The 12,902-nt window shown below is 43.3% G+C and overlaps 1 protein-coding gene across 1 annotated transcript in view; it reads left to right on the top strand.

Moving 5' to 3' along the window:
* The window catches only part of LOC119378763 (mRNA (2'-O-methyladenosine-N(6)-)-methyltransferase), an 89,828-nt gene that overhangs the window by 19,959 nt on the left and 56,967 nt on the right, over positions 1 to 12,902 (top strand). The window contains exon 7 of the mRNA XM_037647796.2: positions 1,684 to 1,783. Within this exon, the coding sequence (XP_037503724.1) occupies positions 1,684 to 1,783 (100 nt within the window). The remainder of the gene's footprint in view (positions 1 to 1,683; positions 1,784 to 12,902) is intronic.

Below are 12,902 nucleotides of genomic sequence, written 5' to 3'. Positions count from 1 at the left end.
ATATAATGGAAGTTTTCTGTTCCAAGTATGACTTCGCTATATCAGAGTGTGACTGTATTAGTGGACACTTACATTTTTTATAGAGAAAGTGGGGGCCATGCAGTTGGCTGCCAGTCACAGGCACAGTGCACACCATGGCACACAGTCATAAAGGAAACGTTTGCAGCAACGTAAGCACTAATACTTCGAGACTTCAAGGGATTAAACGAAAGGTCAAGCCCTCGTCACTATTGGGCATATCATAAACCGCACAACTTGCAAAGGGGTGTTTTTTCGGACTGCTCGTAGTGAGTGGCAAACTCTGCTCGGCTGTTGTCTGGCCAAATGTGCTATGGTTGCAAACTACCTGCTCTTTAAAGTGTGCTAGTTTCTTACTCTCATTGTCGCATAAAAAGCATCTGATCCAAACTGTAAATAGTATTAAAAAAAAAACTTTTCCTACTAAAGTGGCCTACAGGTCTTCTATTTTGGTGGTGGAAACCTTTTGTGGTGGCATCTGATCAGCTAATGAACACAGCCATTAGCAGCTGATGCTGTCCACTGTTGGACACTGTGGCCACACACTCTGCTCTGGCTGCGAGGGGGAGAAAAAGGAGCACCTGTGGCACTGCAAGGGGGCCACACCTCTGTTTGCTATCCCATGATAGCGAGTCTGAACCTGCATGGCTAGCACTGGCACTGGTCCTGAGTTTTGCCTCCTGTATATTCTTACTCCATGGGCTCCATACAGATTCAGCACCCCCTGCACGTGTTCTATTTATTTGAATATAAGGCAAGGTTTCTACACACAGTCGTTAGCCTCAGTGTCACCCCAGCCTTGTATGTGAGGCCAATAGGTTTAGTACTGTTTCAAAATAATGGTGGCAGCACATTTCCCACAATCCAGGTTTTAATTGGAAGTGCAAATTGCAGCGCCTAGGGAACATTATCTGGCAAGGCAGGTTTTGCCATCACATGAGTGCAAAGCAAATCCTGTTGTTGATATCAGCGATTCATTGAGGGAAGAAAGTGTTGCCTCAAGCCTCAACAGCTGGCTGAGAGCAGTTGTGGAACAAGCCAAAAAGTGGTATTTACTTTAATGTGTTTATTAGATGAAGTATTTTTCCTATGTTGGCTTAGGAGTAACAAGACCTTTCAAGTCAATTGGTCACTGAACTGTTTTTCGGACATTGTCTCACCCCTGCCACTTGCCCTGATAGACTAAAATCACGATGATACGATCATGTTTGGTATGAATTTTGGTGTGAGAAGAATTAGCAAAACTATTTCCCAACTGACATACAGTAGACTCTCAATAAACGAAACTCTCTTAAATGAAATTGCTGCTTAAATGGAACAACTGCCTCTAGCATGATTGGTTTTGTGCTTGAAATCTGCACCCCTTTTCATCTCTCAGTAAACGAAACTCCTGTTAAATGAAACATATTTTCCTGGTCCCTTCAGCTTTCGTTTAACAGGAGTCTACTGTACATTGCATACAGTGCAGCACAAAGCATCCACTGTTACAAACTTGAAGCTTGTGACCACTTTGGCGACAGAGACAGCAAAGCAGCTGGCCACACGATGCCAGTCAACTGTAGTCATTACGTTGCAATACAACCAGCTGCGTCATGTGGCTGCACAATCCCTGTTTGTCCTGTCAAGCTTCATTTGATCTCTCTCTCTCTCTTTTTTTTTTGCCAGCAATGCAAGTCCAGAAAGTCGCAAGATTGTGAAATGGAATGTTGAAGATGCATTTCACTGGTTGCGAAAAACATTGAATGCCACTTATGATGACCATTTGGTAAGCAGACCTGTAAACCCACTGCTTACACTTTGTGGTACTTTTATTTTCCGTAAAACAAGCCAATTAATTCACACTTCATGAATTTTTGTACCTCTCAAGCAGCTGCATTTTTTTGTCCATGGCAGTTTGCAGAGAGTCAAATAGTGGCAGTAACTTGTTTATGGAACAAGAAATGGGAGAATAGGGCTGATATAATGGAGTACAGTAAAAGCTCGTTAATTCGGATTTCTAGGGACCGGAAAAAATGTCCGAAATAACCGAATGTCCGAATTATCGAATGGCCGAAATAAACACAATAAATGCACGAGTTTTTTCAACATACCTTTACTTAACAAAGTAATCGCGGATGCTTGTCTGTTTTCGAGCAGAAATTCGCGCGGACACAATTTTTCTGAGCCCTTCAAGGTGCTCAGCAGCTCGGATGATGTCTGCAGTACCGCAAAAGTTTCACCCGTCATCCACGCTTTTCGGTTGGCACGGTAATCCACGGGAAGATTGTTGATGTTCTTAAAGCAGCGTGGCTTTTGAACCTTTCCGATAACGAGAAGCGGCAAGCGCTCTGTTCCCGTCACGTTGGGGGATTAAAAATACGGTTACTCGTTCCTTGCTTCTTGCCGCCGATTGAAGGATCCCCTTTCATCACTCTTCATCACTTCTTGTCGAGAGAGCCCGTTATTCAGAGCACGCAAAATTTCTACTTTGGTGGTGAAGTCCTTGGCCTCGTACTTGCGCCGCTTCGCCGGCGTTGCCATCGGCGGAGAGTGCGGTCGCACGAGAAGTCAGCACAAAAGCACCAGCAACGATCAAGCTAAAGGAGCCGTACTGAAACGTTCATCGATAAATCGGCGATCAACGATGCAACACACCAACGGGAACAAAGCAACAAAACCCACACGCGAAAAAAAAAGGCGTTTAACCAGTCTCAATCCAAGCCAAGTCGATAATTGATGTCCATGGCGATGCTGCGTTTGAGCTTCACTTTTGTTCCGAATTGTTCTTTTTTCGTTTTCGAGCCTCGCCAGCGGCCCGAAAGTCGCCGAATTATCCGATTTGCGGTCAAATCTGTCCGAAATAACGAGCGCCCAGTCTCATACAGTGATGCGTATATTTACAGGGACCAGATGACGTGTCCGAATTAACCGATTTTCCGAATTAACGAGAGTCGAATTAACGAGCTTTTACTGTATACATTAAATAGCTTGTTGTGCGTTCTGTAGTGAAATAACTTAAACAATTGTAATGTGATCTCAGTGTAGTGAAGTCTGTAATATGTATCGTAAGTGCCCTATAATGCTCCGATGCAAGCTAAACAAGGTAATGTAGGGCAGTCTAAAATAGATGTTAGGAGAAAAGAAGGCAGAGCACCAGACTTTCAACTGATTTTATTTCCAGCACTCCACTCATATACAGTAGAACCTCGTTGATACGTTCCCGCTTGATACGATTTCCCGGCTCCTACGCTTGAAATCGCGAAAATTAAAAATAACCCAATACAGCTGTGTGTAATATGTTCCGGTTAATACGTTCCCGGAAAATACGATTATTCGGCAGCAACGTTCAGCACCGCGGAAAACTGGGGTCGTATGATACGTTTTCTACTCAGAAACTCTCATTCAGGTGTGCAAAAAAAGGCCTTCACGGCGACGGCAGCTTCTCTGCAGTGCCTTTCCCCCCTCCGTGCTTTCTCTGATTTGCTCAATTGTCTCCTCCGCGTCTCTTCCGAATTGCTCGATCGCCGCTCTCTGTCAACCACGCGCGACGCGGGCCGTCACAATCTTCTAACGGCTTGCCGCGGAAACGCACATGCGCTGCCGCATCGCCACCGCTGCACAACACGCCGCGACCCGTAACTATAGCAACGCCGCCATTGTTCCTAGTCAATATGGCCGATAATTTCCCGCACACTTTTCTCCCGGAGCGCAATCGTTTTTGGGTTGCTCCGCCCGGCGCAATTCCAGTTGGCGTTCGTATTTCTCTGGCTGGGCAGTTCTGCCTACCAGCGGGTCGTCAGAAGCTGCCAGAAAAGATTTGTTCTGGAAGATATCAGGAGGTTTCTAGTTATCAGACGCCAAAACCGAGACGATGTGCGCTCGCCGCCATCTTTGTGAGGACTCGACAGATCGCAGTGCGGGCGCTTGGGGACTTCACCTTCGGTTGCCATTACGCCGGGCGTTATCTTTTAAAGCCCGTTTCGCCGTGCGAGATGGTGCGATTACGAGTGTCGGCGAACATACCAGCGCATGTCTCAAGTTAAGACAGAACGCAAACTGATCAGCGCGAGTGTGCGACGTAGTATGCGATAGCCGCGAACAGCTGTCGCTTTCGGGGACGCATATCACTCTCGCGAGATATCGCATATCGTGTTGTACCGCGATTGTTACGTGCACTGCGAAGAGAAGAGTTGAGCATGTTAAGCCTTTAGAGGGGCGGCAGTTTTCTTCACGGACGGGGCGAGTCACGCGTGATCTTTTGAACGTACGTGATCGTATCCCAAATGCGTATGTTCGAGAATATCACTTCTGCTCTTCGGCAAACCTAGCCCCATATTTCCAAGCGGCAATGCAGAAAGAACCGACGCTCATGCGGCGCAAAGTTTCGTCTGCTGACATGGCGGTAGCGTTTCTTTACGTTTACGCTGGTTGTCTCAGAGTTCAAATTTGCAATATTCGGGTTGTCTCGGTATTTCAATACACGTGACCACGACATTATTTTCGGTCAGGATCGGAACTAGCTGGCTGACCTCTGGTGGCCAGCGAGATGCCAGGAGTTCGAAAATCGAAGAGTCCCTCCATGTTTTTTGAGAAATAAATGTTTTTTGCCCTTGCACCTCAATATGGGCTTGTCAGCCTCAATTTTTACTGGATTCGGATCGTACGTTTTCCCGGATCATACGTTTATTTTCCGCGTTTTTTCGGAAACGTATCAACGAGGTTCTACTGTATCATATTTTTAATATTCTTGTGGTCTGTCCATTCAAAATTTGATCAGACTGCTTGAATTTTACCTAAAGAGCGCCTTTGTTTCTTTTAATGACAACCTAAACGTCCATCTATGGGCATCTGTGTTGCGCCATGCATAGCTCGATTGTGTAACATTTATTCTTTCATGTGTTGACCAGGTTTCATGTGTGACCATTCTGCATTCATGCTGTATAGGCAGTCCCCATGCCTATAAGAATCTTTTTCCTTACGGTTCTGTTGACTCTAAAACTGAAAAGAGCTGTTGCAACACTTTGCCTCCACTCTGCTCTACAGAAGTCATGCGAGAACACTGTGAATAACAGTTTCCAGTTAAAAATATGTATTAGTGGCTGGTTGCTACCTGGTTCCCTTCTGTGGTTCTAATCAGTGCGCCACAGTTGTTGCTCCGGAAACTAAAAGGATGCAGAAGAAAGCCTAAAGTCATGCGAAAGGAAAGGCCACATACCTGTTATTCATGTACGAGCACTGGATTGCCCACAACTTCAAAGAAGTTGTGAACCAGCATGATGTGTTGCAGTGTATTTTTCTGCACTGGATAAGTTTTCCAAGCTTTGTGCCTACATTGCATCTGAAAGGGCTAAGCTTTGACATGAAAAGAATTACGGCAGACCAGCTATGCTTTGCATCACGGGCGTTACATCTGATATGTAACATCTGACACGGGCGCTACATCGGAAGGTCACCTATTTGGGCAAAAAGGACGTGCTGCTCAAATGGTTCGTCGACACACAGGCAAACAACATTCCAATTAGTGGATCAGTGATGCTGGACATCAGCAAAGACTTCGCATTCTTGCTGGATTTTCCCGACCTTTGCCCAGCCAATGGGTGGCTACATCCATTCAAGGTTCAGTGTGGGATTGTTTTTAAATTTTTTTCCAGTGAGGCGGCTTCAGCAAATGATCAAGCCATTGCCACTTGGCTTGAAACAAACCGAGCAATTATTTCAAACTATGCTGAGCAGGATGTGTATAATGCAGACATAACTGTGTTATTTTATCATAAGTTGCCAGACAAAACGTACACCTTGAAAGGCGACATGCACTGGCAGGAAACACAGTAAAGTGCGTGTCACAGCATTTCCGTGCACTTATATGGATGGCAGCGACCAGCACGTGCCCCTTGTAATCGTCAGGTCAAAGAAACCGCATTGCTTTTAAAAAGGCTTACGTGCCCGTGTGCTACAGGCACAATGCTAAGACATGGGTTCGCAGAGTGGCTGGGCGAGTTTGACTGTGACATGCAGAGGCAAGGCAGGTGCGTGCTGCTCATCATCAACAACTGCTCTGTGCACTACATGCAAACTCCTGTGATGGCAGCGACTCTGCTTTTTCTGCCACCCAACACCACTTCATAAAGTGCAGCTGCTTAACTTAAACATCATACGTGCGTTTAAGGCATCGTATAAGTGCCGCATTGTGGAATGCTTGCTCATCGCTGTTGACCGCCTGGCCGCCAACTTGCCGCTTCGAGTCTCACTGTATTCAGCTATCAGGATGGTAAAGGCTTCCTGAGCAGTGGTGATGGCCACTTGCGTGTTGAACCGTTTTCTCAGGGCCAGCTTCGTTGATGTAGAACCTGACCCTGATGCTACTGAAGAGGATCAGTCCGGCGGTGATTTGTGGCAGCATATAGTAGTCGACTCCAGCATGGAGGCCATTACATTGGCTGGGACGATTATTGCTGCCAATGAAGATGTTGACACTGTGTAACCGTGAGTGGACAATGGCAAGTATGAAGCAAGAGCGATGCGGAGGAATCAGATGACGACGAAAGTTCGGAAACTTCGGAGCCAGTGCCTATAAGTATGCCTGTAGCAAGTTATATAAACTCGGGCAACTTGTCTATGTCAAGGGCCTTGGCGAAGAGCATGCTGCTGCTTTAATTAAACTGGAGACCCTTATCGGATCTGCACTGCAGAAACTGACAACCATTACAGACTCTTTTTATGGAAAAATAAATTTTGTATTTTTACTGGCAACTTTTTTTTTTAGCTGTGGTCCATTTACTACGAACTTCGGGACATAATGTATGGATGCCACGTGACCCTCAGGTTCATCACAAACGGACTTGACTGTATTGAGATGCTGCTTTAAGATAGTGTGTCTTCACTTGCAGCGCATTCGTCTGTGCACTTTTGGTGAGCACATATATACGTATTTTTGGGTGGGGTGCTGCAAATAAAATTATCTGAAAGTCTGATGCTCTTGATGTGTTTTTTCGGCTAGTTATTTTCCATTGCGCCACATTGTCTTGTTTAGCTGTGCACTAGCTCAGCTCCCCAACTTCGTAATACTCTGCTCTCATAAAAGACGTGTATTTTTACTATTAGAAGTTGTCTTGCATTAATGAAGGCTTTTCATGTCATGTATGCATGCCACCATCCTCTGTGAGCAGAAACTGTGCATAAATAGCAGGATTTATCTGTCACATTCTTGGTGCTATTTTCTGGAGATCAGTACTCTGCAAGCAGGAAGCTTCTTCCTCGGAAATTTTTTCAAGTTGGCAGTTATAGCACGGACACATGCAGTTGAGCTAAAGCAGCAAAACCATTGTTGTATTTAGTTTATAAGACCAGCATCTGCACGTTCACAAGTTCTGCTTTTATGCCAAGTTTCACCATGTGGAATTACATGTTTAATGTGGATGACCATGACTTCCGATAACACAAGCCATGAGTTATGCCACGGACATGCTGTGAGTTAGGTGTGCTTCACAGAAAAGCGAGCATGGTACACTCCTGGGCTGCTTTACTTCTATGCACGGCCGCATTGCGTGCTCCGGCGCTCCGCAGAGCGTTTCTGCACTTTGCTGTGTTCATACCAAGAGTGGATGACCCTGTACATGTCATCATATTAATAGGCAGGGCATAATGTGTTAAAGTTACAGAGAATAGCTGCAGCCAGAGCATTGTATGCATTAATAAGCAGTGCTATTCTAGTTGCCGCATGTCTTATTGCCATTATTCATCTATGAAGCAATCTGCATGTTGTGCATTTGTTCACTTTTAAAAAGGAAAAAAGGTCACTACTGTCACATTCTCGAAAACTAGGTGGTGTGAATCACCTGCCGAGAAAAAACAATCTACAGGCAATGTATACCAGTTTTTTAACAGCCGTAGATGTTAAGGGTTACTTTCTCCAGCTTATGGCATCTGTCGCAGGTATCATTGCCACTCTTGTCATCATCATGTGCTCACTTGGATTCCACCCCTGATTCCCTATGTGTGAGCCATCGCGCCATTGCCGTAATGATCAGGGGTTTCACAAATTTGAGGTTTCATTGAATGAAGGCCTGGTAGGTTTAACCCAAGATTGTAAAGGACTAAGGCATGAAAAGTACACTTGCACTTCTTATGTTGTTCAAAAGATTGTTCCTGACTTGGACAAAAGTGCATCAAAAGTTTATTTCTTTCTCAGTGCTAGGTAGGGTTTTTTAACACTTGGTTCTAATGATTATTGTGCTTTTGTACTATGGCTACAACTATCAAGCTTGTATACCTCTTATTGCAGTTATCTCTGCTTGACAGTATTCGTCACATTTGTAATGTAATGCTCATTCACAGTGTCGACTTGCAGAGGTTGCGCTACTTAGGTGTTCGCCAATGTTGAAGTTTCAAAGTAAGCATTTGTGAATCGTTGCTTATGGTCTAAAGCGACTGTATTGGCTTGCTGCTCAATTGTCCAATTGCACGACTGGAAAGTTGAAGAGCAAGCGACTGACCCAAAGAAGTTGCTTTTTATCTAAAAGCAAATATTTCCAATTACGCTCAAACCTTGTTATAATGAAGTTGAAGGGGAAGCCAACATTGCTTCGTCATACATATTAGTGCCCTTTACTGCTATATGTGCCCTTTGAAGTGCACAGCTTTAATAAACATGCAATAAAGACAATAGTGTTGTGGCTCACTGTACCTCTACACAGCCATGTATGCGATGAAATTTTAGTGAAACAGTGAATGAGTCTTTAGAGGTTGCACTGGTGTTTATGCAGTCTTAGAGGCCTCATCTAGCTGCACGCATTCATGGACTGCCACAATGAGAAAAGTAGATGCGCTATTCATTCTCACTGTGACGGCACATTGCACAAGTAGGTGTGGCCTCTGAGGTTTCACCGGTAAAACTATTGAGGCCATCTCATCCAGGTGGCTCCATCTGGCACAAACAAAGAGTGTTCCACACTCGCCGCCATGGCTAAGAGTGGTGCTGACTAACACTTCCAAGGTTTACATGCACATAAATGCCCGATAAGTGGATGAGGGGACGACCGCCGCTGTAGCTCAGTTGGTAAGAGCATCGGGCGCGTTATCCAAAGGTCACAGGTTCTGGCCCTGTCACTGGCAAGTTGCCTTTTCATCCACTTTACGTTCTTCACATCTATATCACAATTATTACCTTACCCTTGAAACAGTGCAATTAATGTCCCCTATATTTTCCTTGGCTTCATTATCTGCTGGTGTTCATTAAGGTTATGTCAAACAAAGAAACGAGCCTTCAAAAATTCCCTTCCTTCATTCATAGAATATTATGGGAATTTCAAGGGGAACTTCATTTTAACCATTGTTTTGTTAGACAAGGTTCAAATGTAATTGCAACCAATCGCTTTTTATTTATTTATTTGTTTATTTGTTTATTTATTTATTTACCCTTAGGGCCCAAAGGCATTACAAAGGGGAGTTGAATTACATTCATTCTACAGAAGGAAATAACAGAACAAATATTAACAGATTTTTACGGCAGCAAAACAGTAGAAAAACACAGCAAGAACTGGCACAGCATAGATACATAAATGACAGAAAATGCAACTCAAAAAACAAATGCAAAGAAAACCAAAAAAATTTTAAAAACTCAATTACGTGCGGCTGCTTTAAGTGAATCAAGTCAGTAGTATCAAATACACATCGGGAAGGTGGTTCCGATGTTCAGATGTGCTTGGAAAAAATGAATTAAAGCACTGTTTAGTTTGTCAAGAAGGAATGCCTACTATGTGAGAGATCAATGTGGATTGAAATTTTATGGAAAAGACTGAGACAAGGGATTAATCTGTGGTGTGACATTAGTGGCATTGACAGGGCATTTTTAATGACTCACTGGCACTATGGTGATAGCTGGAAAGTATAAAATGCAAAGCTCCTTTTGGACAGATTTAATTTCAGATGCTAGTGAATCAATGCCTGTGTTCCAGAAAGATACTGCATATTATAATTTAGAATAAACTAGTTCTTTACTGAACTAGAAGAAAGGTAGAAACTTTGACCCAGGTAGCCTAGCATGCAGTTAGCATTGTTAGCACTAGTTTCAACATGCAGTTTCCTAGAAAGATTAGAAGTTATATGTACACCGAGGTGTTTGTATGCAGTCACAGTTTCAAGAAGAGCATTAAATTCATACGTGGCTGTTGTGACTCTACGTCGGGAAACACGCATATGTTTACATTTAAACTAGAGCTGTGCGAATAGCAAAATTTTGGGTGCGAAGCGAATTCGAATATTGATGTGTGAGTGTGAATCGAATCGAATATTTTTCGAATATTTCTCGAATATTTCTAGAATATCTTTCGAATACATCGAAGCGAAATTGCAAAAAAAAATGTTCTTATGAGATAGCAACATGAAAGTGTTCGCTAGGTTGATGAAGCACTGGTGGGGTGGTGTTTCATAGTTGTCTTATCAAGAATGAGGCAATGTAGAAGCCGAATTCTATTTATGTACATGATTTGGTGCAACCAAAGTGTTGCCGACAACACTTTACACGTGATAGCCAAAGATGCCATTTCCTCAGCCTCTCCTCCTCTTTCAACTTCTGTGGAAGCCCAACAGATGTGGCAGACAAGGGTGTGCTCCCTTCAAGTCCGAAGTTCCAAATCTGCCTCGTAGAAGTCGATATATAACATCTGAAATTTTGGATGCTAAAAAGCTTTGGCGTCCGATTTTTCGGCCTTCCTGCCCAAATTTCAGGTCCAAAACAGCATTAATTGAGCCCCCACCTCTGCCACATCTTTCATCTCCATGTTGGAACCAGCGTTTTCTTGAGCTAACACATTTGCGACCGTAGCGGAGCTTGAAAGGCAGCTTTGCCGCAATACCGGGGTGTGATGAGGTGAAGCATATTGAAAAATCTAGGGACCACTTTTAATCGGACGTTGACTGTCTCTTGGCAAAGTTCGACCGTAACGGAGCTTGAAAGGCAGCTTTGCCGCAATACGAGAGTGTAGTGAGGTGAAGCATATTGAAAATCTGAAGGGGTCACTTTCAATCTGACGTTAACTCTATTTGTTTTTGGGAAGTTCGAATAGTAAAATTCCAGTCGGAATCGAATCGAATAGCAAACACTATTAGAAAAATATTCGAAATTTCGAATATTCGCTCACCTCTAATTTAAACATTAAGTTCCACATTCCATTAGTCGCACCATTCCAAAACTTGGTTAATATCATATTGAAGAACAGTAAAGTAAGAGTCACCCACCGTGGTGGTCTAGTGGTTATGGTGCTCAGCTGCTGACCCGAAGGTTGTGGGATCGAATCCCGGCACGGGCGGCTGTATTTCGATGGCAGCAAAATGCTGGAGGCTCGTGTACTTAGATTCCCTGAGCCCTCCACTACGGTATCCCTCATAATCAGATGGTGGTTTTGGGACGTAAAACCCCTGCAATTAATATTATTAAGAGTAAGAATCCCTGTCTATTTTGTGATGGCACAATCATCAGCAAAAAGAAACATTGAGCAAACATTGTTACTAGGATTGATCGCACGCTTCAAGCGTGCAATCAATCCCTGTAACTCCCTTGACAGATTCCAAAAATTTCTGCAGCATGCGACTCGTGAAGCGTCATGCGCTTATAGGAGACTATTCTATTATAACTCAGAAAAGTGTTGCAGGGTCCCTTAATGTAAATGAAGAAAAGTAAATGCCCAAGAACTGAACCTTGGGAGACGTCCAACTCAACTTTGCAACTTCAGTCTACTAGAATATCTGTCACCAAGTTGATTGTGTGACCTCTGTGAGGGTCCAGTATGAATGAGACCTTAGGGTGATGCCCAGCTACTGAAACAAAGGAAGCAGTGCTTTTAATGCATTGTGGTGACAGAAGTGCCATAACTCCATTCATGGAAAAAATATATTCAAGAATTTTCAGTTGGTAGTGAGCAAGAACAAAGGGATTCAAGGGGCTTGTTTGCTTGCTTCAACCCAAAAAAACACACATACAGTGAAGTCATAGGAAACATAAAGTTTATTTTATTTATATGTAGAAAAAATAAGGGAAATAAAAGGGGAGAAAAGCAATACTTGCCACCGTTTGAAGTTGGAATTAGTGTCTTCTGCATTATGTGTGGTGCTTTACCGATTATACTACTGAGGCAGCCACCCAACCATCCACCATTTTGGGTATTTATGTATATGTGCAAGATTAACACAGATAGTGTTTGCCAGCACCACTGATGGCCATGGCAGCAAGTGTGGAATGTCCTTATAACCACAGGTGTCATGTAGTATGTGAGCTTAGGAGCAGGCAACTGACCAAGGAACCATTGCATGCTATGAAGATGTTACTTCATCCTTTTCATTCCTTTTTACCTTATTATTTCTTAATTTGAATGAAACAGCACACATAGTTGTGTAATTTCTCCTGTGCTTTCTCTGGATTTAACTGGCTGTTTCTTTTCTTGAAGGTTCATGAGGAGGTGCAGAACATGTTTCAGGATGTTCAAAGGGGTGTTTAAGGGCCCCTCCAAGTTGCAGTTCTTAAAAAAGGCGTACATATGTTGATATAACCAAGAATGATTAACGAAGGTATAGGCACTGTGAACTGAAGCAGTTATAAAGGAGAAAGCACACGAAATGAAGCACACACACAAGAGATGAGGAGAGCAACCGTAAAGTTAACTGCTGTTTAGAAAGACAAGGTTTATGATTTTATAAAGCTAGGCATGCATGTTGGTTAGTTGAGTAATCGTAGACACAATCGGAGACAAAAATAATGGTTTTCATAGCATTATGAAGACATAAATCTCTTTTCACTTGAAAGCTTAGAAATTTGCACTTGGTTTTTTTATACCTCAGTGCGAGAATCAGAAAAAAAAGAAAGGTGTCAGCCTTGTGTGAACTGACAGCAGTGCATAATTGTATGTTTATAG

Source organism: Rhipicephalus sanguineus, chromosome 1 (genome assembly GCF_013339695.2).
Source record: "Rhipicephalus sanguineus isolate Rsan-2018 chromosome 1, BIME_Rsan_1.4, whole genome shotgun sequence".
Lineage (NCBI taxonomy): Eukaryota > Metazoa > Arthropoda > Arachnida > Ixodida > Ixodidae > Rhipicephalus > Rhipicephalus sanguineus.
This window is presented reverse-complemented; position numbering and strand designations above follow the sequence as displayed.